General features: G+C 41.8%; 1 protein-coding gene across 2 annotated transcripts; it reads right to left on the bottom strand.

The window, feature by feature from the left end:
• Positions 1–45: 45 nt before the first annotated feature.
• On the bottom strand, positions 46–22,548 carry cyfip2 (cytoplasmic FMR1 interacting protein 2). Of its 2 annotated transcripts, XM_056383228.1 has the most exons (30): positions 22,371–22,546; positions 16,398–16,547; positions 16,205–16,294; positions 15,418–15,495; positions 14,821–14,922; positions 14,516–14,697; positions 14,328–14,424; positions 13,379–13,507; positions 13,160–13,264; positions 12,978–13,066; positions 12,595–12,832; positions 12,307–12,459; positions 11,139–11,278; positions 10,872–11,019; positions 9,917–10,070; positions 9,655–9,811; positions 9,468–9,564; positions 9,280–9,356; positions 9,075–9,183; positions 8,795–8,914; positions 8,499–8,698; positions 8,277–8,364; positions 7,994–8,137; positions 7,758–7,848; positions 5,472–5,602; positions 3,614–3,686; positions 3,418–3,512; positions 3,059–3,297; positions 2,181–2,328; positions 46–2,065 (listed from the first exon to the last, which is right to left on the bottom strand). In XM_056383228.1, the coding sequence occupies exons 2-30, from the start codon at positions 16,512–16,514 to the stop codon at positions 1,898–1,900; spliced, it is 3,759 nt and encodes a 1,252-aa protein (XP_056239203.1). In that variant the 5' UTR covers positions 16,515–16,547; positions 22,371–22,546; the 3' UTR covers positions 46–1,897. The 2 variants fall into 2 exon arrangements, with proteins under 2 accessions (XP_056239203.1, XP_056239204.1); XM_056383229.1 differs by lacking the exons at positions 46–2,065; positions 2,181–2,328; positions 3,059–3,297; positions 3,418–3,512; positions 3,614–3,686 and adding an exon at positions 3,694–5,029 and having other exon boundaries at positions 22,371–22,548.
• Between the last annotated feature and the right edge of the window lie 1,192 nt (positions 22,549–23,740).

The following is a 23,740-nucleotide window of genomic DNA, read 5'->3' as shown; positions in this document are numbered from 1 at the left end:
TAAAGGTAGAACCCACTGAAGACCAACAACGTTAATACAACTTCATTTCTTCAGTTAAACATTTTTTTTTATTTCATGGAAATACAACATAATTTCAAATCCTTTGCAGGACCATTGTTGTACATTTTATACTCTTTTCTCCATTTTTTTGTACTTGAAAACATGGTCACTTGTACAACAATATCATAAACAAAGCCTCATGTCACAAATGGAGCCATTGATGACAATAAATTACACTTGCCATGCTAAGGTTTCAAGATGATACATTGGTACCTTCATTTTTACTAGATTAACCTTTAAATGAACAAGAAGTCAGAGTTGAATAAATATGATAAAAAGACACTGGAGTTACAAAAGAAACTTTCTTCATTGAAAACAGAGCAGAAAAAGATCACAGGGCTATTTGGGGAGGGTTACTTATTAATAATTAATGTTTTCCTTCATATGAAAAAAAAATAGGGACAATTTTTGCATATTTTTGATAACACTGCTAAACCTAAAGCAAAAATCCATCAATAGTAAATACTGACTATACTTAGGAAACCGCCCTTTAATTATAACTGACATTTTAGTTATGTTTTTTTTTGTTCCTTTATGTGCAGAGTTTATGTTTCATAGGTCTTCTAGACCGACAGCATCCATTCACACTCAAAACAGGTTAATCTAGTACAGCACTGTCTGTATACAACCTAGAGGTATTTTCTAGTCTTGTTTCTTTTATCTTTTTTTTTACTCTTGAAAAAGCAAACACATTTACCCAGATGAAGATGTGTCTTTTCCAAATTGTAAATAATATCACTGTATTCATGTACAGAATATAAAAATCTTTCCAACAGACAAAAAGAGAGAAAAAAAAACAGTGGATGAGGTTTCCAGTCAGTAGTAGAGAGGCAACTATACCAAGGATGTGTAAATTAAAATATTAATAATTAAAAACAATAACAATTACAACACTCAACACTGCACTTTGTTCAACAGTGAAATTTACAGTGGATCTTGGTACCGAATAAAAACGTGTCAGGAGGAGGCAAGAAAACCAGACTGGAGGGTAAGATGAATAAAAGCAAATCAAAAATGCAATGCATCTTAATTCCTTTGAAAGCAAGCAGGTGTAGAAGGAGGCATGAAGAAGTATTCAAATGCATCATGATAGACACTATGTATCATGAACACGGGCAGATCAGATTATTACACAAATGAGCGGGGAGGAGTTTGAAATGCAGCACGATAAACAGGTTTGGGTCATATAGAGGGCACAGATAATGATAGCACAGGTGTTCTGGTGCCTGTGCTAGTACTGTTAGTAGCTGTATTAGCACTTAAAGAGCACCATGTTGCACTTAAAATAACTTTATATAACTTAGAAAATTAGTTATTTGTTGCATTATTTCGTACTTTATTTAAACCTTGTTAGATTTTGTCTCAGCTCTTGATTGCAAATTCTGAAAAGGCGTTTATGACTCAGAATGGCTGTTACTTCAAACAAGTGGAGCCAAAGAGGGCTTCGGATCATAGGATAGACATACTCTTTTGGCATTTGTGTCAGTGGTCCATTCCACAGGTGTGCAGCTGAGGGAGTAAGAGAAGGCATGCATGAGTCTGAGTGAGAGCCACACAGACGGTAAAAGAAAAAAGAAAAAGGTGTGAATATATGCTTTCACCTCTGGTCTGGACCACTTCTATGGGTTTAAAGAATCCAAAGACAGTCATAGTTTAGACAGAGGAACAGTTTGAGAGGATTTGTCTTTGGATTCTTAAACCCCAGTGGGGAGTCATTGTGGTAATCTTTACCTCTACAAGACCAGCAAAGAGGCAGAAATTAGTATCACAGCTATGGGGACTGTGTGTGTGTGTGTTTGAGAGTGTGTCTGTGTGCACTATGTGTGAAGGGTCTTTTTCAACAGGTGGTAGCCAGAGATTGGTGTATAGGAGGCTGGAAACAGCGAACATGCTCCACAGTGGAACTGTCTGTCTCCACTGCCTTCATGTACTTGTTGAGGATGGCAAAGATCTCATTGTTGAGGATCTGGTACTTCCTAATGCGGTCTGCCATCTTCTTCAGGGGCTGTCAAGGAAAACAGACAAGAATGGGTGTATTTAAATCATACAGAGGCAGAAAAAATAACTCAAATGTCAACTGGTATATGTGTGAGTAAATGCATAGGATGTAATATACCCACCACGTTTTTGATGATCTCGTCCTTGCCGTCCTGTCTTTGGACTTTGAGCAGGTGGTAGCAGAAATCAAAGAGGTCAAAACGACGCTGCTGTCCCAACAGCACGATGATGGCACAGCCGGCCCAGTTCAGCCCATCCCCGAAGCACTGCCTGTTAGGCAAAGCACATACGACACCGGAGTTATGTTTCCATTAAAGTGAGGCTCAAGTCTTGTGAAAAAAATGTGAAAAGGTTTCTGCAAAGGAAAATCCAATTCAGTGCACGTTTCCATCGACTACTTTTATGCAAATTTATTCCAGAGGACGTGACAAGATTTCATAATTAATTGCGCAACTCGTCTTTTCTGATCCAGGTTTACCCTGCAGTGTTTTTCTCAGCTGCTATGATGACAGAGAAAAGAGCGGTATGCAAAAATGGTCCCCATCTTTAACCAAGGTGTGGTCACGTGTATGCGACACAACAATACTCTTTTAGATTTTGTTCCTTTTGTCCCCAACGGGAGGAGGAGAAGGAGGTACTGCAACGTCAAGGTGTATTGGAAAAAAGCTGTTTCCCTTAACCTTAATCATGTCCTCTCTTGTTAGATACGCCAACCGTTCCACCTCACAGCTAAGACTAAAAACTTTTTTGTAATAATTTGCAACTTTTTTCCACCAATTTTTCCATGTTTCCAACAAATTCCTCCAGGACAAATTCAGGGTAAAATACAGTATAACCTGCTTTTTGGAGAGCATTTGCATTTACTATCAGCAAACCGAACCAACCACTTGTACCACTTTATTGTAAGTTCTATTCCATCGTCATGTTTGGCTGCATGTGTGTTTGATCACTGAAAAAGACAAAAGTAATAATGCGAACGCACCAGCCAGGTGTTACTTACTCTGCTGTGAACTCGTGTGTGCCCACAGGGATGCAGTAAACAAACTGCATGGCACTCCACAGGCGGTGGAACTCCATACACTCATCAACATGCATCACACCGTTGGTGGGGGGAGGCCCACGCCACACCCCATCCTGCAGGAAACTGCGGATGCGCGTCAGGATGACCTCGAACATCGAAAGGCCACAGCACAGGCGTTCTTTGGTCAGCAGGTCTCCCTCACGGGCAATGGCAATTTGCTGGTAAACAGAAAATTCAGAATATTCATAAGTGAACGAAAACAACAATAAAAGACACAATTTAATGGATCAGATCTTTCCTCGTGTATCTGCTTTTACGTTTCTCAGCATTAAACTCACTTGTGGAGTTCCCAACCTCTCAATTAGAGGCACAAGGTGGAGAGGGGCATACTTGGCTTCCAGCCTTTTCATCCTCACCTCCAGACGCTCTCCCTCTGCGTAACACGCAAACGCAAGGAAGGACATGTGCACGTTGTACAAAAATGACGGATAAATCAATGAGCACTGGGCTGGATGGGAGTAATATGTTGTATACCTTTGATGTAGACTCTGGGCAGGATGTTCTGGAACGGGGCGGCATGAAGCAGATCACACACTTCCTCCTGGGACTAAGATTCAAGCACAACACAAACACACAAACACATCATTTTCATCAAGAGCATCACCCCCTTTGCTTTATGGACACCCTTACAGAGCATGCAGGTGGCCATGAGGTGATGTTGATTTCCTTAATTTAGTCTAGTAGAGTGTTGCTACAACTAAGGGCTAAAGCTTTTGAAGCGCACTTTTAAATGACTAAAGCATTGAGAGAACAGCCATGAGCTCCACGCTGTAGGAGTGCGTTAATAGATTAGTCAACACTATCCCCAGCTTACGCACAGAAGGAGATAACTGAGTGTATGTCTGCGTGTATCATAGGGGTTAAGATTATCAAGCCATGGTGACAGGCCAACATTAGCAAGATTATAATTTGTCACACTCTAAATACAACATCCCATCTAATCCGGTTTGGCAACAAAAGGGTCAAGTTTCCAAGCATCTTAATAAACTCTCATCCTCCTGGATAAAACGTCTAGTGTGTATTGTATGTGAAGTTGTGGGGTAACTCTTACTTGTCCAGCTTGCTTAAGCTTGATGGTTGTCATGGCGATTGTTAGTCAAGTTAGTCACACTACAAGTCAAACTAAACGCAAGGAGAAGCAGCATCTTGCAACCTCAGCTAAAAGGTGATGAATGAGAAAAGAGAGCCATGCAATTATACAAGCAAGACACACACGCACACCCCCAAACTCACATACCTAAACACACGCAGGCAGTCCAAACTGACACACACACACACACACACACACACACACACACACACACACACACACACACACACACACACACACACACACACACGCACACACACACACACGCACACACACACACAGAGGTCAGGTGCAGTCTGACAGAAATGGCAGAAAGAGTGACAGCTGAGTTAGTGTTATGTAGACAGGCATTACAAGCGCCCAGAACCGGAAGAGAGTATGGAGGCAGAGGTGCAGAGTTAAGCACAAGACTGTACCAACAACCAACCAGAAATGTATTATCACCTCTTCCATGGAAGACAAGGACAGAACCATTCTGTAATGCAACGGCCAATGTAGGGTTTTTTTTTTGTTTTTTTGTTTGTTTTTGATCAAGTGTCTGTCTTCACTTTTTATTTGTGGAGGCTTCTGTGTCAAAACTGAAAAATTTCACTTCAAATCCTAGTGTCTCAGTCCTTTTTGCTTCCATGGCTGATTGGAGGTGAAACCGTGTGTGCCAAACTGACATGGTGAAAAAGAGAGAAACAGAAACACAGCAGCCCAAACCAACAAGAGATTAAAAAAAAAAAAAGAGAGAGAGAAAGATATATTCGGTCTCTGTGTTATTTTGAGACTAACGACAAGACCTAAATCCTTACCACCTGAGGTAGTTGCCAGCGTGTAATGAAAAATAGAGTTGTATTTCAGAAAAAAAAACATCACAGTTCAAAGACACTTGGGGGCACTCGGACTGGGGGCCTGACAGTTTCTGTCTGTGAGTTTTGATTTAGGATGTGAATCGACACCATAAATTAGCCAGAAACCTTCAGGCACCCAGGTTATTGCTCACCCACATTAAAAGCATGGCAGTCAAGACAGCTACTTATTACAGGCCCTGCTCTGTGGTCATGCTCAGGGACCACAGAGGGGATTAATAGTGGAGAAGTTGGGAGAGCAGTGGAATAAGGGGGAGACAACTAATGTGGCAAGAAAGTACAGAAATAAACACAACAAATAAAAGGAGAAGGAGAGGGGGATCAGGAGTATACTAATATCACAACTGTAAGATGGGAAATGGACAACTTGCAAAGGAACACATCTTACCAGAGCTTGCTCGATGAGCAGGCAGAAGAGGATGGCGTTTCCCACTTCCCTTAAGCTCTGGAAGACATCTGTCTTCAGCTCAGCATACTCAATTATATCCTTGAGCTGATGGTGGAAGAATTCCAGGATACCTGGAGATGCAGGAATAGAAAAATACAGCCATGATACCCACATATAAGCTCTATTATTAAAACATCTTTTCACATTTATCAAACAAACAGCCAAGCATTGATAATGTATTGCTGGTGGTATGAATCAGGATGATGTCAGCGCGTCTGCCCGGTTGCTCTGACCCACATTTGGTCACAGCGTCAGGCCCTCGCAGCAGAGGACAGGAGGATCATTAACTGCTGACAGTAAGATCACAGGCAGTAAGCCAGGTACAGAACTCAGGGTACAGAACATCAGTAATCTACAGATTACCAAGCCCTCCTCATAGGGATATCCCATCTGACAGGCCTCTAATCTGCGCACATGGCTCCGGCCAAAATGCACAGAGGCAGGTCAGGGAATATACAAAGATGCAACATAAGTAAGGAGAGAAGTAAGGCATCTTTTATGATTTTGTGTGCCTCATATTGGATTTTTGAGCATTTTCTTTTCTGTATTGCACATTGGCAAATAAATACTTTATAAAACCGTATTCATTTTAATTTAATTACAATATATAAACCTATCCCAAATTTAATTTCCATTTTCCCCACTGTGTCCCCGACTGGCTCATTTACCCCCTGGAAGTTATTATAATATATATAATACTGGCTGTTTTATTCCTGTTGATGCAGTGCTTTCTACGCTGCAAGCATTTCCCTCTGCTGCTCCAAATAATAGCTGCATCTTCTTCCTGTAACGTGTTAATGCCGAGCCTTGACTGCACTCAGAGAGGCAGCTTCAGCGCATGAAGCCGGACCTAAGTGAGCAAGGAGGAGGACCCAGCTCAAGGTTCCCTCACGGTGTTACTGAGATATTGCGTTCACAAGGCCCAAACTGAGCGTTATGTGAGGTCACCACGACCCTGGACTTTGAGTACCAAATTCTAATCAGTTACTCCTTCAGTCCAAGTGAATATTGGTGCGATATTTGAAGAAATTCCCTCACAGCATTACAGAGCTATCGCGTTCACAAGAATGGGACGGAGAGACAGATGGACAACCTAAAAACATAGTGCCTCTGACCCCGGCTGTCCCCGGCACGGAGGCATAAAAATAGACCCACCTGCCCACCATACCTGAAAACAAACCATAACTGGGTCGGCTTTCAGGTATGGTTCATTTCTGTCAACATTTGTTCATGTGCTTGTGTAAGAGCACATGTAAAAAAAATATGTAAAATATGTCTTTAGCCTTACTTGTGATGTGAAACTGCTCAGGAACATCCAATATTCTTCATAATTTATTGAATTTTTTTTAAGCCTTTACTGTATTTTATTAAGTGTAAAGCAACAAAAAGAGAAAGGAAAGAAAATACATTTCTGAAAGTGATAAAGGTGTGTTCTCAGAGCGGAGTGGGGAGTCCACAGACACGTTCTGGACCAAAGCTGTAAACTGATCAACCGGCAGACCAACACTGCCATCCTTAGAGCCATGTCACCAGCACAGCTAAAAATCAGCTACTGACAAGACATTTTGACAACAACCTGCTCTTTTACTTTGACATATTTGTCATTGGACACGGTGTGGCCCAGTGCACTAAAATATTCTTAAATTGCTGCAGTTAAAGTGAAAATTTTGAGCCATAAATTTGATTGTCTTCTTCTGATAAGCTTTTATCTGACTAACCTAGAATGTCCTTTAAAAAAATACCTGTCCCAATATTTCACGCACATTTTGTTAACAGTCACAGCTCATGTCAGTTTCTGAACTTGGAGGGCAGAAAACAATTTAACAAAACAATTTAGTAAAATGCGTATTGATTGTTTGGTGGTTTTGCTTAATGCATAAATTAGTAACTCTCTGCAAGTTCAAACTAAAGGTAATTTGATGTTATTTCCCCGTCGTTGTTGTGGATGCAGGAAAAAATATCTTCAATCAACCAGTTAATGTGAAAACGAACATAATATTTACTGAAGCGATAACACGACGAGCGCAACCAAACAAATCCACTCAGCAAATGTCAGTGGTACATGTGCCATTTTCAGTATTCACCCCACTTTTCTATTCAACAATGTCATGATGATAACTTAATTCAAACATTACAGCTTTAATGGGAAATAAATTGCTGTTGTAATTGCTGCAGATATAACTCCACATGCACTCTCTTCCCTGTAACAGTGGGGACTAATCTCACCTGGGGAGCCATACTCATGGCGCGGTAGGCGGCAGATCTTGGGCATGACTTCTATCAGTGTTTTTACATACTGCAGGATGGTGCCCTGTAACTGCAAAGTGAAAATAAAGACAGATAGCAGGCGAGAGGAAGAAAGGGCACAAAGAGGGAACAAAAAGATGACTACGAATCCAGCGCACTGAGGGGGGAGGGAAACATGTTTTTTAGGGGATGCGGTGGAAAATGAAGACAAATACCAGGCTCTTGACAATCTTCAGGAGCTCTTCCATCACTACAGCAATGCCTTGGTAACCAAGGAGACGGCAGATAGTCTTGAAGTGAGGCGGGCCAACAAAGTTTCTGTAGGAGCTGTATATGTGGGAGTAGGCAATGTTCAGAGGCTGACAAGAGAGGGAGACACAGAGAGACAGTGTTAATCTGGAGCAGTAGGAAGACAGGCTTCCTTTATACATACAGTTACAAGCTTTGAGGAAAATGTATGCTGTTAGTATGAATTATAAATCATCTGCGACACCATACCTTGGACCCGTACAGGTAGTAAGGCTGTACATTGGCTGGCTTGTCTCTTTGAGGCTCCTGGGTGAAAGGAATGGCTGTACGTACAAAGCTGACATAGAGAGAGAGAGAGAGAGATAGAGAGAGAGAGAGAGAGAAATGTTTTAAACGAAAAGGAGAAACAGGCTTTCTTTTTTTTTTCTTTTCTTTTTAAGTCTCTCCACAAAGATACAGCATCAAACTAACCGGTTTGTGGATCCATTGTAGCAGTAGTTAGGGAGGAAGTCAAAGTTCAGCTCCCAGAAGACGTGCAGCGTGATTCTTCCGTACGGGGCGGAGACGTTGTGGTTGGCCTCACGGAACATGGCATCAAAGCTGTCCAGGGTCATGTGCTTGGACAGCAGCCGGTGGGTTAGTCTGTTGATCTCCAGCAGCCACTCCAGCTCCTGTCCAGCAGACACACAGAAGCGTTATGAAGAAGAGGACATGAAAGGGGAAAGTTCAGTTTCTGATAGATGTGTATTCCTGGTGTGTGATCTTACCACTATGGAAGTGAGGTCCTCACTCTCAAAGCGGCTGATAGCGTGGTCCAGAGACTTGTACATTGCTGCAGAGATCCTCTGGGTGATGAGACGGTTCAGGTCGATGGAGCGACCTAGCAGCTGCAGGATACAGGAGGAATGGTTAAGGGACACAGAATACCAGACAAACAAAAGGTTTTCTACACAGCCCATAATGATGGCTGTCAGTCTGTATCCTTACATATGAGACGTAGAAGAGGCTGCTCAAAACACAGACTGAGTGATGTTATTGTTCCAGTACCTGTACGTGTCTTTGTTTGAGCAGTGTCTCGTAGCGGTTTGATGGAGGGTACGGGATGATCACGCCATAGTTTTTACACTCTGCTCTGAATCGCTTGTCTAGGAGGACACTGTAGAACACAGATGATATTATTCATACATCTTAAGTAGATCAAGTGCTACAGAGTGTGCCAATAAGTGCTAACTAATAAAGCCCCTTCTCCTACCTCCCAGCCATTGCTTTGTAGTAGGCAAATATCTGATCTGCTAACTTGTAGACAAACTGATCGAAGCAGAGGTTTACCTACAAACAGACACAGCACAGTATGAAGGTATCATTTTAAAAGAGCAGCAGAGAATTAAAGGTTGATGCATTTTATTTCTTAAAAGGCAAACCTTATTCAAGTGGCATTACCTCAGCTTCGATTTCATCATAAAGGAACTGTTTCTTGAACTTAGTGAGAGCGTAGTATCCGCTATCGTTATATAAGTCGAGAGGGTACAGCACATATCTGGAGGAGGGAGAATGGTAGTTACAACCCAGTCTGTTATCTCAAGGTACAAAACTCATTCTGAGCTTCACAGTGGAAGTTTTGTCTTACTCCATCATGGAGGGCTCCTTGGTCTCCAGGATGTGGTCGGTGAGGATCCAGGGCATGGACATCTCAATGGGGAACTGGATTCTGCGGCCCATGGTCAGTTCCAGGAAGAACTCTCTGAACCACAGCTGGGACAGGTCGCAGCACTGCTGCAGGGCCTCTGGACAGCGCAGGGGAGCAGAAAAGGAAGGAATTCATTTAAATGTCATAAGGATTTCAGTTCATTTGAAAACACATCAGATCCTTTTAGCTTCACCATACTCACCGCTGAAGTTGAGCAGGTGTGTGAAGAAGAAGGACTGTTTGTGGAAGTCTTCTATGGCCACCACTATGGGTCCATCCAGACTGCTGCGGAGTGTCTTCTTAGACCCACTCTTATCTGCTATCAATGACTCCAGCATGGTGCGCACCATGTACAGCTGCAGAGGTAGGACAAAGCAGATGCTCACCTATGTAAACCTATGTAATGTAACAATATTAATAATTTTCCACCACAGTATATACTCTGGGTGCAGTACAGAGGCAGAAAATATAGAGAATAATTTAGATCAGAGAGAAACAATTTATCAGTCACAAACTGTTTTAAATCCATTTGATTTATTCTCATATCTCTTAATCCGCTCCTTATCACATCCTGGAGTCTATATCATATAACTGAGGGAGTGCTCTTATTCATTTGACTATCATTTGACAAAGTATTTGCAATTTTTTGCAATCGTTGCTTATTAATGTGCGTTGTAACAGATGGCAAAACTGGAACTACTAGAACTACACTTATCAAAAACTAGTTATTTTTGTGGTTGTGAAGTTTGAACCAGTTGAGAGAATCCCTGTGCAGATGGGAATATTTGCTTTGAAGCACTTTGTGGCTGTTTAGTGCTGCTCAGGTTGGAGTTATGTGTGAAGCTGTGTATACTGGGGAGTTTGAAAAATCACTAAACATCATTTATTAACACAAATGATGAAGTTGTAATGAAACTAACAGGAAAGTCCCCAATGGTTTAAATTTTATCTTGAGAAATAAACACTGTGATAGGAGCCACTTTGCATAATGAGTATTTTTACTTTGTGGTGTTGCTAGCTGTATCTTATTTAATAAAAGATCTCAGTACTTCTTCTTAAGGGATGTTAACAGTCAGAACCAACGGAATTTGGGTTTGGCTGTGCCCTGTTTCTTTAAACCATTTTCAGACTAAGATGATCTTAGTTGTTAGACTTACCTGTGTGCTGGAGGGTCCTACAGCCCTGCGGGGCACTTTAATGTCAAATCCACCTTTCGGGTCCTTCTCTCCCCTCAGACAGGGGTCGTTTGGAGGCTCCCTCGCCCCTTCCCAGTCACAGACGGTCTTTCGAATGGCCTGGAGGACACTACAAAGAAGGCAGGATTAAAGAAGTGCGTTAGGTCTTCAGACAATTTTCAAACAATTCAGAAAAGAGATAAGATGAAGTTTAATGTATGTTTAATCAGATCATCTTCATGTGTGTACCTAATGAGGACGTTCTTCTTCTTGCGCACAGCCTGGCGCAGAGGCTCTCTAAGGGTCATCTGGGCAAAGTCCTGCAGCGCTGCGTAGATGGTATTCCTGATGGCCTGGTTAAACACCGACTCCATTCGACCCATCAGAACCTACACAGTACATTACATAGCACCATCATCATCATCATCATCCTGGTTGTGAGGATTCCTGACCTGAACTTAAAGGAATAGTTTGGAAATTTCGGAAAAAATACTTGTTGAATACTTGTTCACTTTCTTGATGACAGTTGAATGAAAAGTTCGATACCACTCTCATATCCCTACATGGTTGAAGAAATTATAAAAACACATACAATTTCTCAGAATAATGATTCACAAATCCAGAATTTATGAACATACATATATTGTTCATTTCAAAGTTTAACTGCTAGTCACAAGATATGTCCTACATCACTGAAAAGTCCATTCTAAGTGTATGTGCACAGGAGGTTTCAAGTTTCCACAACACACTTGTGTAAGTTGGATACTGGACCATGACTGGCTTCCAAAATCATGCTTGTACATATATGTGTTAGACTGAGATTAAAGGCAGAACAGAGAAACTTTCCACTTCAGCAGATGGTTGTGAAATCAGTCTTCTAGTATCCTACTCTGGCCATAAATCATTCTGCATAGTGGAGGTCAAACATTAAACTGAAGAAACAATATTGAAAACAAATTTTTGAGCAGAGGGAGGCTTTAAATACAAGACTACCGCCAGCAACCAGTTAGCTTATCTTAGCATATAAACAACAAGGGGAAACATCTAGCCCGGCCCTGTCGGAAGGTAATGAAATTAGCCTTCTAGCACCTCTAAAAAGATAAGGAGCCAGGCTAACCTGTCCCCCCTGCTTCCAGTCTTTATGCTAAGCTCAGCTAACTGGCGGCTGGCTGTGGCTTCATAATTAGCAAACTCATGAGAGCGGTATCGATGTTCTCATCAAACTTTCAGCAAATAAGCGTATCTCTCAAAATGCTGAAGTATTACTTTACGGTTAAATATATGTAACATCAAAGCTTTTTCTGTGATTAGTTTCTCATTTGACTAAATGAGCTGCTTATCTGCACTCATGCATATTCACAGAACAAAGTTTTAAAATGTCCTTTGACCACTCCTGTCGGGGTCATTAGTGTTTTACCTGCAGCCCTTTGATCATAGCAATGACCTCCACCAGGGCAAATTTTTCTTCACTGGTGTAATTGTAACGTGTGGCTCGTTCATACTCCTCCGCTGTGCCTGGACAGTCCTTGTTACAGAATTTGTCTGTGGGATGGACCAGCTTCCACGAGTACTGGAAGAGACAACAGAGAGATATAAATAGACCAAAGCTGCAACGATCAATGGCAAAAACCACAATCTTCTCATACCTAAACCCACGCACACTGTCTGCCACACAAACGTTTTCCACACCCACACAGGAACTCACAACTTCCATGACGTGTGTGCTCCACTTGGACAGCAGCTGCAGTCCTCTCAGAGCCAGGTCGAACAGCTCCCTGTACTCCTCGTCAGACTTCTGGCTGTCCAGGCCCGAGCCCGTCACCACTTCGCTGTTGCTGTAGCGCGCCAGCTCCGAGATGAAACGGATGTGGTCCTCCCTGATCTGCACCATCTGCTCACACAGGTTGTACTGCGGTGAGATGCTGCTCTGGGTGCACGTCCACCTGGTCACAGATTGGAGAAGATGGATATTTAAGGGGGGTGGGGGGCGGGAGCAGATGGCCCGGTGGTCAAGGATCTCTGATTTTGTTTGTGATTGAGAGCAGTTCTGTTAAGTAGGTATACAGATAGCCGGATGGGTTCTCTTACTTGGACTTGTTCTCTTCGTAGTGAGCACTAGTCTCAATATATCGTGACAGCTCTATCTGCATGTCTCCGAACAGTGGCACCACTTGAAGCTGAAACACAAAGGAAGAAATGTCTCACCTGCCGATCATACACACAGATAAATTCCTGGATAAAAAGAGATGGTGAAAAAGCAAAAGCCTTACTTTGAAGAACTTGTCAATCTTGCTCAGGTTGATCCTCTTTTTGGCATCTAGTTTGTAGATATTACTCACATTCCCATCCATCAAGTACAGACCAAAGCCCATCACCTGACACAGAGAGAGAGGATTTGTTTTACAATGACAAATTACACTTAACCAGCTAGAGATCAGACTATTGACTGTTATCAGTTGGCAGCATGTTAAGATGTCAAATGTGTGTACCTTGAGCAGCATGTGTTTCTCACTTGGCGTCAAATACATCTTGTTCTCATAATAGTCTACACAGATGTTGACAATGTCGGCCAAAAGTTCCTCGTAGCCAGGAATCACCTCCAACTGTTGGTGCAGGCACTGCACAGAGACAGGACAACAGGTCACCTTCAGCTAGTCAATTCATTTACACACAAACGCCAGAAACGGCTCATTCACTATACAATACATACAAAAGTATGAACATATACCTTCCAGCTCAAGACACTGTTTTTCTTTAACACCGGCTCACTTTAAATGAGCTTCCATGGGCCCACTGATCATTCAAAACTATGGATTGTTGAGGGACCTTGCAATTATCTGATGTTTTGAACTAAGAACTGATATTATCTACAGACATGAAGAAAATTGTCTGTCTTGACCATTAAGTCATTGGTATATGGGTAAAAAACCACAGCTGTGACAGTCTCTTAATCTGACCCCAATATTCAAATGTGCAAGTCGAATAATGTCTATGTCATTCAGATTGTTCAGCAGGCCAAAGATTAGTTTAGGTTAGGAAGGTTAATTGCTTAATTACTCTTTAATTCAGACTGCATAATATGTTCATCACAATGCAACTTCAGCTCGGCACAGAATAGAAATTGAAAGCGTTCATCCCCTCAGTTTGTTCAGCAAGTCATTTCCTGAGGTGCTAAGTTAGAAGCTCAGTAGCTGTACTTTCATTAAAGATTAAACAGAATATTTAGGTGCATTTGCGGCACTGGATCGAAAAGGTTTAAGGGGGGCATTTCTTTCTTTTTTTTTTTTTTTTTTAGAAAAGTGCAAGTGAACAGCCTTCAATTAACTTACAATTATTAGGACATTTATTCAAAAAGTCAATCTTCCATCCTGTGTCCTCCCATAGTGGCACATTTTTACACCACATGCTGTAAAGACATTCCTAACTCTGCACACCAACCTGAGTGATCCTGTTGTGGTTGGCTAAAAACATGGAGAGATTCTGGGACTCCTGGATGGACTGAGGGTCAGCCATCTTCCTCAGGAACTGAGCTGCCCTAAAGACAAGAGGAGGAGGAGAGAAATGTCCACTTGGCTCTTCAGAGAAAAAAAACACTGATCTGAATTTCTTTATTTATGGTACACTACCTTTTGTAGGCAGAGTGATCATTCTTGACGCTACACTTCATGTTCTTCAGTTCGTCCAGCACTGCAAACATGTTGATGAATTTGCCCAGAGTGAGCAGGTAGGCCTCAGACACAAAGTCCTTCCTTCTCTCAGCGTGGCACAGACGCTTCACTTCACTACAGAATCGTTCTATGGCTTTCCGCTGTAAAGACAAAGAAACCGGGATATATAACATATGACATTTTAAACCCATATGTCTCTTGGATCATCTCTGATTCAATTAATTATAAAATGTACAAGATACCATCAGGCAAATGAGTCTTACCTGAAAGTACATGAACTTCATGAGCTTGGTTACTTCCGGCTCTAACACCTCCACTGTTTTCTCATAGATTTCAACTCTGTTGGGTTGCTCGTTGCATTTCACCTAGCAAACACAAGAGGGCGCCATCATACAGCTTCATCTTGCAGCAGCAGTAGAATATCTTTATTTCAGTTTATGCAACATTACAACAGTTCTTTGCAGGTAAACATGATTTTAAAAAATATCAAGGGTTTTGTTTTTTTTCTTTCTCCCAACACCAAGGTTTCCTGTTTTCATTTATCTATAAAATGTATTTGTCCAGTTTAAGAAAATTATATCATGTGCAATAATGAAGTCACCCAGGTCACATTACAGAACTGTCTGTGCATATTTTCTAGAATGTATTTCCAAAATAGGGTGATCTCCAATTTGTATTCAATTAAGCTAATGACAAAAGAAAATCCAGAGTAGAGGCTGATTATTGGGTTTCTTCTTGGTTGACTTTGTGTCGGCCGAACAAATATCAGATCGCAAAGGTAAGGGATTTCATAAAAAGTAAGACATTAGGTATCTTATTTAATGCTTGTGTGTGTGTGTGTGTGTGTGTGTGTGTGTTACCTGGGGAATGGCTCTGGAGCAGCTTCTCCAGGTGTAAAGCATCACAGCGTACTCATGTCCTTCCTCCAGCATCTCATTCTGTACAAATGAACAACACGTAGCAAAGACAGTCTTATAGCATAATTTCACATGACAAAAGCCTTGAGTGGATGCCTTCATTCTTTCTATCTCTTACTTGTTTAATATGCTGATGGACATTTTGCAAAGGCACTTAACAAGACAAGATGTAGTCAACATTTCAGAGGAGTCACATTCTAATATGAATGGGGCTTGGTAATGTTTTCAGCAGGGGAAGTTTTCTTCCATCCAGAAGTAGGTGAGACAGATTTCCCTCTGTCTAAACAAGGAGCATCCTCAAATAGACCAGCTTCAACCTCAATGGGACTTCCTGATTAAATAGGGTTAAATAAAGCTCTACTTCCCCTCTTTACCAGTCAAATCACACTCTCCATTCATTCACCATCAGGGGTAAGAGGTTTAGTGGTCCACTGTCTGCCTGATTCACCAGCGTGTGAGAGGAATGTGTGTCTATATAAATGCGTGTGTGTGTATGTGTTTGTCCTGCCACAAGCCTAGCCAAATCCTAACAAAGGAGCCAAATGATAATCAATTCACAAAAAACAAGGCTCTCTTTAAGGGTGTGAGGCTGCTTCCCACAGTCGCCTTTGTGTTCACTGAAAGAGGAGCAGCAGCTATTGAAGATACACAACAAAAAATTGATTTAACCAATCAGATGTGAAAGCCAATATGATGGCAAGCCATGATATGCGCTTTTGGGGACTCTCACCATGCTGGAGTGGACTGTGGCTTGCTCTATATAACGAGCGATGCCGGTCACGAAGGCATTCCTGTCTTCAAAGTTGGTGTCAAAATTAGCCTGCAGAAGTGGGGAGAGAAGAGCGGAAGGGGTAGATTAAAAAATGTCTGAACAACGGGGGGATGATGGTGGATGGCGGTGGCAGTATTTACGAGTATTGTACCTGGTACATGATAGAGGAGGGAGGGGGTTCGATGCATGGCTGCTGGTCCGGGAGGGGCAGCTCCTCCAGCAGGTCCACGTTGGACAGAGCATCCTCCAGGGTCACGTGGGTCGTCATGGTAACAAGGCGTCACTCACACAACACCCCAGTCTGACAAAAAAGGGGAAGAGATAGCAATGTGAGAGGCAGAAGAAGCTCCACTTTAGAAAGTCACAAGATTTACATTTACTCATTTGGCAGACACTTTTATCCAAAGCGACTAAAGCTTCAGTGCAGTGCGAGACCTTGGCGAAAGTACTAAGTAGTAATTACGTTTTGATTCATAAAATATGTCCACATTTTGAGTTGGCAAGAACACCTGAACACCACATGTTGCAACTGAGAGATTGTGTGAAAAATCATTAGCAAGTGAGCAAAATGTAATATATGAAGGGTTTAAATAGCTAAAAGTAATGGATAGATTGTTGAAATAGATAATAGTTATGCATAAATGGTGAAATTGTTAGCTAAAAGGGTTGAAAGGGTTAGTTATGGATAATTGGTTGAAATGGTTAGCTACAAATAATGACTAAACGGTTGAAATAGGCAGCTAAAACTAATGGATAAAATATTGAAATAGAAGGTTGCAATAGCTTAAAATATTAGGTAAAGGGTTGAAGGGGTTAGTTATTTACAAGTAATGGATAAATGGTTGAAACGGTTAGCTACAACCAGTATAAATGGTTGAAATAGTTAGCTACAAGTACTGGATAAAGGGTTGAAAGGGTTAGTTATGGATAATTGGTTGAACTGGTTAGCTTAAAGTAATGGATAAATTATTGAAATAGCTAATAGTTATGGATAAGCTACAGGCATTCCAAGTGGTAGTAGTACAAAATGCAAACTTAATCAAATGGTAAATAGTTAAATAACATGCAGACTAAAATCATTTCAAATTAACACATTTGGGACATAATGGCTGGTGCTGCTGAAGAGGTACTTGGTATCTTACAGGGCCGTGGGGGATGTCTGACAAAAAAGGTTGGGAGCCACTGAATGAACTGAATACACACTACGGTCAAATAATGCCATTATATTGCTTTTCAGCCACGTAGAAACACACCACATACTGTTGTGATATGTCTAGACGACATCATTTCCTCTTCTGAAACCCTTTTTGGGCTACGCGGTGCCGTGTGTCTGTCTTTTCACCCTGCACCTGTATCCTCTCCCATTTCACTATATGTCAATAACAGACTAACGCTCAGGGGAAGTAAGGGGCAGAGGCCCCTCACTGTTTCCTTTTTACCTTCTTATTTGACTAGAGGAATATTTGAAGCGTCTAATTCTTGAAATGCCAAGACCTGAAAATCTGATTGATCTGAGAAAGGCAGAGAGGAGTGTGGCAACGAATTACATTTTGACATACAAACAAAAAAGTGCTATTTTTTGCAAAGACAGTGGATCCACTGACAAAACATGTAAGAGAGCTGTCAGATTTGTAGCTGATAGCAGAAATTTAGATTAAAATTCATATTGGTGTATGTGAACACAGAGATGTATATTCATCTCATGCACAAGGCCATCATTATGATGATCTGTCCGTGGAATAAATGGCTAGTTCATTTTGAAACTGTACAATCCCAGTAGCCCGCTCCTCATTAGAAAACACCAGCCCAGCCAAAACAGCGTGTATGCGCCCACCCGTATATCATGTGCCTCTCAGAAGTGTGTGTTTTACGTCTGACCTGGCAGACAGGGCTGACAGCACCGATAATCAGCTTAATATTCACAGCCAGAGAGAGCACGACTAGAGCTAAGAGGGCCAGGGGCCAAACAGCAAAGAGAAAAGAGGCAAACATGGCTGCCTCTCTTCTCCTTGTTGAAGGTAGACAGGGAGTTAAGAGTAACAGAAGGTTAAAATGATGCTTCAAGTTGTAAAAGTGTTAATGGATGCAGCTATTTCATATTTAATGTGGATAAAGTTGGTTTACGGTTCCTTATATAGTCAAAAAGCTTTTTTATTTGTCCTGGCAGTCAGCCACGGACTGAGGATCAAATGAACAGATAGGTGAATCTACCCTCTTCCAAACACAGAGATACATATCTAAATGTCAAAACAGCAGCACGCACACAACTGTTTGGCAATATAATTAGTCCACTTTTCTACTTGAGGACATTATACAATGTAGAAATCTAAAACTGATCACCATTATGAATACCTGTAGCCATATGGGAGATAGATGAATTACGATACATACTGACAAATGTCGACATCAGAAGTACAGTTTGACAGAGTGTTGCATGTCATGCCTACATGTTGTATGTAGACTTGTTAATAATCGCAAATTAAGTGATCGGAGGTGGGTGCAGTTTCCTGTGACAACAAACATGTGCGAGAGTTATAGCTACACGAGGTGAACCACAAGACTTGGGGCCGTAGTCAGACAAATGAATGAGTCATCAGACTTCTCATGATACTTATGACACACCTCTGTGCCAGAAGAAGCCATTCAACCAAGTAGAGATGGTGATAGTAGAGTAAATTAACGCAGACTGAGGTTCACTGGGTTCTTCTGCTAAATATATATTGTTTTATCTCATTTTATTCCATCATCTTTATAACTGATACTGTCAAACATTATTTCTTTTATAAATGAATGGTTGATGATGAGTGACATTATTATCCATTGTAGCATGTGACAAATCTGGGAGAAGACTCAGAAGATTTTCACTTCTTCTCCACAATAAAGATATGACTAATTTTGATTAATTATGAAAATGAAATAAATAAAGGCCTGTAGACTTTCCGTGATGCCAGTGTACACAAGTGAAAGGGTAAAACGTCAGAGCCAGCTTTACTCCTGTGTGCTGCCTGGATCCTTAAAATGAGTAAGTTGAGTAAATAACAAAGCTGAGTAAAGAACAAAGATGATTTTGTTGTGAGTTTCCTGTATTCTTTGCGCTGCAGTGCACTTTACAACCTGGTTGGTTATTTTTAACTGTTCAGCTTATAGAAAATGAAACATGCAGCTACAGGCGGTTCTGTCAGGCAGACAAACATGGCTCAGTGCTGCTAAACTCCTGTCTGTGCTTGGGAATACAGGCACAGACTGAAGCCTAGTTTGGCTGAATAAACTTTCCCACCCTATAACAGACTCTGTTCAACAGTTGGTGTGTGTGAGTGTGTGTGCATGTGTGTGTGCATGTGTGTGTGTGTGTGTGTGTATCTTTACAAAGCAAAGGGCCCCTTCATTCCCTTCTGGACACTTGGTAACGTAGCTGCAGGCCTGTACTACACCGGAACAACTAAGACAACAACGCTCCTCAGAAATCCCATACACTAGTTGGACTCTTTAGCAAATAACATCAATGATATGCATGGCAAAAACCCCCCTAGCCAACCTAACGTTATAACTGAAGCTTCTATACATGAAAAGCTTGGATCAAATCTCCTCATGACAGCACTAAACCGTGACAATCCAAGGGTGTAGAGGAAGTGCTCCAAATATTACAAATACAAGGAAGACCGGGAATGAGACAGAGCAGCATGAACCCAATGACACATAATTTGTAGAATAAAAATCATGAGGAGCATGTGCTGCTAAGGCTTTTGTGTAATACATCTTCAGTGAGAGAAAGTGTGTCAACGCCGGGGTCACACCACTCAATGGGATCTCCCCCCAAGGCTAGCTTTGTAATATATATTCAGCCTCACAATACGATCAGATGCGATCAGCGTGAAAGAAAAGGGAATCTCGAGCATTTAGACACTTTGCAACACATTCACTAACACACACGCGCACACTGACGCTAGTTAAAACGTGTGTTCCAGCTGCATCTGTGCAGTGAACAGTGTGTCATCATGTGCAGGACGCTGGCTGGCTGACTGGCCAGCTGACTGAGGTATTTGACAGGATGATTGTCGTTTTAGAGACCAGCAGCGCAAAACTGCTGTCGTCTCATGATCCCCATGATGTCATGCTCACCTTTTTAGACCCAACAACAATGACACAAGCCCGGCTCACATGACCACGCCTGACAGGTAGAAGAGCGTGCACAAAAACCTACACTGACATCACCTGACATTTTTATTTCCACTATTTAGTTTTAGGTTTTTGAGAAAATCCCGTCATAGATTTATGGTGGCAAAGGGTCAAATTTATGCCACATTCAGGAAAGAATCATGATTTTTCAAAACACAAATGGTTTTTGTTCACCATAGCTTGTCCAGATTGTTTTCCTCTACTTCCCTTTTCTTTAACTGGTTGGTTATTTATGTCTGACTACAGGCCTCTGTCGATGAATTTACTCAACTGAAAAGCCAGCAACAGTACTGCCAGCTGCTCATGGTTGCTCATGATCAAGTTGTCTGAGGGGAATGGCTATAATAATGCGTATAATATAAGAAGACATATAACTACATAGACTAACTAAGAGTATGATACAGATGTCACAACAACAGTAGCCATATTATGTGGATATGACTAGGGATGAAACTACAGCTCTATTGTCAATTAAACTGTCAATTATTTTTTTCAAATTTTTCACATTTAGCCTACAAAATGTAAAAAAATGTCCCAAGATTTAGTTTTCAAATGTTGATATGTCCAACTAACAACCATAAACCCAAAAATACTCAATTTCATCATAGTTTAAAACTGAGAGGGAACCAAACCAACACATCTCTGACCCTGGAGCTAGTGAGTCTTTGGCCTTTTCGCTTGATTTATGCCTTAAAACAGTCATTCAATTATCAAAATACTTGGTGCTTCATTTCCTACCAATGGAGTGACTGATGTATCTTTAAGCACAACAGTGATATCACTGAGGTAATTACTTCAAGACACTGTGCCATAAGCAATCAACAATCTCTTTCATACCACATCCACACAGCATGTCTGTCATCAAGGTTTTTTTTGTGTATTTCTTCCATTCAAAAGGTATTTTGGGGTATTTTTTCCTTTCTATAGAGGGTGTCATATGGTATGCAGACTTTGGGCACAATGTATGATTTTACTTGAGTAGAAATATCACTGGAATACATATTTAGCACAGATCAGTATTAGCAGGAACAGAGCATCTACAGCCTCATCATTACATCACTGCTCGTTGGAGAGGGGCTGGCGTACAGATTTACAACTGAGTGAGTCTGCATCAGTGGCAGATAACACATATGTACTCTGAGGAGCAGGACGGACGGACGACAGATATGATGGAGAGTTCAGCATAACATGAAAAACAACAGGGTTTAGACATGTGTGTGGAACGGAAGTGGGTGAACCTGTCATCTGTGCATCAGTAACAGTAACAGGCCTGACAGCCTCTGTGGGAGCGTCTACAATGCTGCTCGCTGCTACATGCTGTGCCCTGTTGGCCGGTTGGATCAAATGCTGCTGGTGGTGGTGATGGTGGTGGGGAGGGAGAGAGGGGGGGGGGGGTGTACAGGAGAGGAGGAAAAAAGGGAAATAAAAAAAATGATGAAAGAGAGTGAAAGCGGTGATGTGAAATCGAGCCAACTGAAGCTTCAAATTCGCTCCTCTCCTTTATCATAGCGCACATCTGTTTTCCTCCGTGCGGCGAAAAGCCCGTCAGAAAAACCCGTTTGGCTTTTCCGTGATCCATCATTCATCGGTGCACTTGCCACACAGACGAACCCTCTCCTCACCCCACCCATCTCAGTGTGGAGCTACGATGCCGATGTAAGCTAACGGGGGAGATCCCATTCATGTGTCAGAATAATCCGCGAAAACCGGGACAGCTCCATCCGCCGGTTCACGGAGGGCGTATTTCTCCAGTGATCAGCACAGTATCATTTATGTCGTTTGTGCGCGGAGCGATAAGTAACGGGGAGGATGCACGGGGCGAGGAGGAAAAGAGGGAGAGAGAAAAACAGCTCTCTAGTCTCCAGCCATCATCACTACCCAGCGCACATCACCAGCCCCGATCATCTTTAGCGCAGCGGCTCCATCCGCCGCCACTTTCACCACATACCTGTAAATTGCATGTCCGTCCGGCGATACACGAAGACGGGCGGACGGTGTCGCGGTCTGCGACGGCGGTCCAATGTTTCCTGGGTGTTTTTTCTCTTCGTCTTCTGTGCCGATTGATGCTCTAGTTTCGCCCAGTACCTACCCAGTGCTAATCCACCCCACACAAAGAGCAGAAAATGGCTGCAAGTGCATTTTCTTAAAGGGACAGTCACAGCGGAGTGATGGAGGAGGGGGTGGGGGGAGATGCGGGGCCCCCGACATGTTGAATCTGCTCATTTCAGCTTTTCTCATGACTTATTTAAGGAAAACTTAAGATTGTACACGTAGCTTCCAGCTCTTTATTTGATTATTCACATTAAATGCAATGTGCGTGAGAGAGAGAGAGTGTGTGTGAGTGGGGGAAGGTGAACTTTGATCCTAGCACAAAATAGGTCAGAGGGTATTGTCCTCTGAAGGGGAAATCAAAATAGGCTGTCTATATGTTACTGACATTGGTGTGTAGAGTCTATCTGTGGTATCCATGGTGATAGTGCTGATTGATTTTGTTTGGCTGTCAGTTTTCCATATATTTTTTTTTATTGGAGATAGGTAAAGACAGTTTAATTTCAAAATAAAACTCCATTACTGATGGGAGCAAATGAAATAGTCATCTTTCCCCCCTGGTGGCCAGATCTTCCCCCACTTGTTTTATTATTCATTAATCATTAATCAGTTAAAGTTGCATTTAGATTAATTGTTTTCATTTCAAACATATAAAATGTATAAATACATTGTGGGTCTATAGGCTGCACAAGTTGTTGGTACGTGGCTAGCTTTTGACCGACTGACTGTTTTCTAAACGATTGGTTTCGCAGATGTGCTGTAGGCAGACTTCTGAAAGAGAGACCAGTTCATAACACAGAATTCCTACTACTAGACTTTCCTACAACAACTGGCCCACACAAAACTATTATTGAGAGGCTGTGCAGCTTTTCCTGGGCCTAATTTAGATAAATGAGAGAGTAATTTAGATGAGTGTGATATGCAGGAAATTTTCTTCTAACTTCTGTAGAGGATGTAGATTCTTAGTCAGTGCCCTTGACTCGATACTTGTAGGTATTTTGTGACAGTGTGCATGTCAAAAAGTCTCTCTGCTCCCCAGCATCACCTGCAGCTCCAACTGTGAGCCACCACACCTGCAGAACAGAGAGCCTGGCTTACCGGACTGATTAACAGCCTGATAGCAGAAACAGACTATTCACCTGTGATCCCACATACTTGAACGTTGGTCCCAGTGATGAGAGTTTGTTATTAACAGTTTGAACATTTCCAGTTATTTATAATCATATCTAAACTGTATTTAGTATTATTTCGGCAAAGCTATGACCTTTT

The sequence above is a fragment of the Seriola aureovittata genome, chromosome 8 (assembly GCF_021018895.1).
Source record: "Seriola aureovittata isolate HTS-2021-v1 ecotype China chromosome 8, ASM2101889v1, whole genome shotgun sequence".
Taxonomy (NCBI): Eukaryota; Metazoa; Chordata; class Actinopteri; order Carangiformes; family Carangidae; genus Seriola; species Seriola aureovittata.
This window is presented reverse-complemented; position numbering and strand designations above follow the sequence as displayed.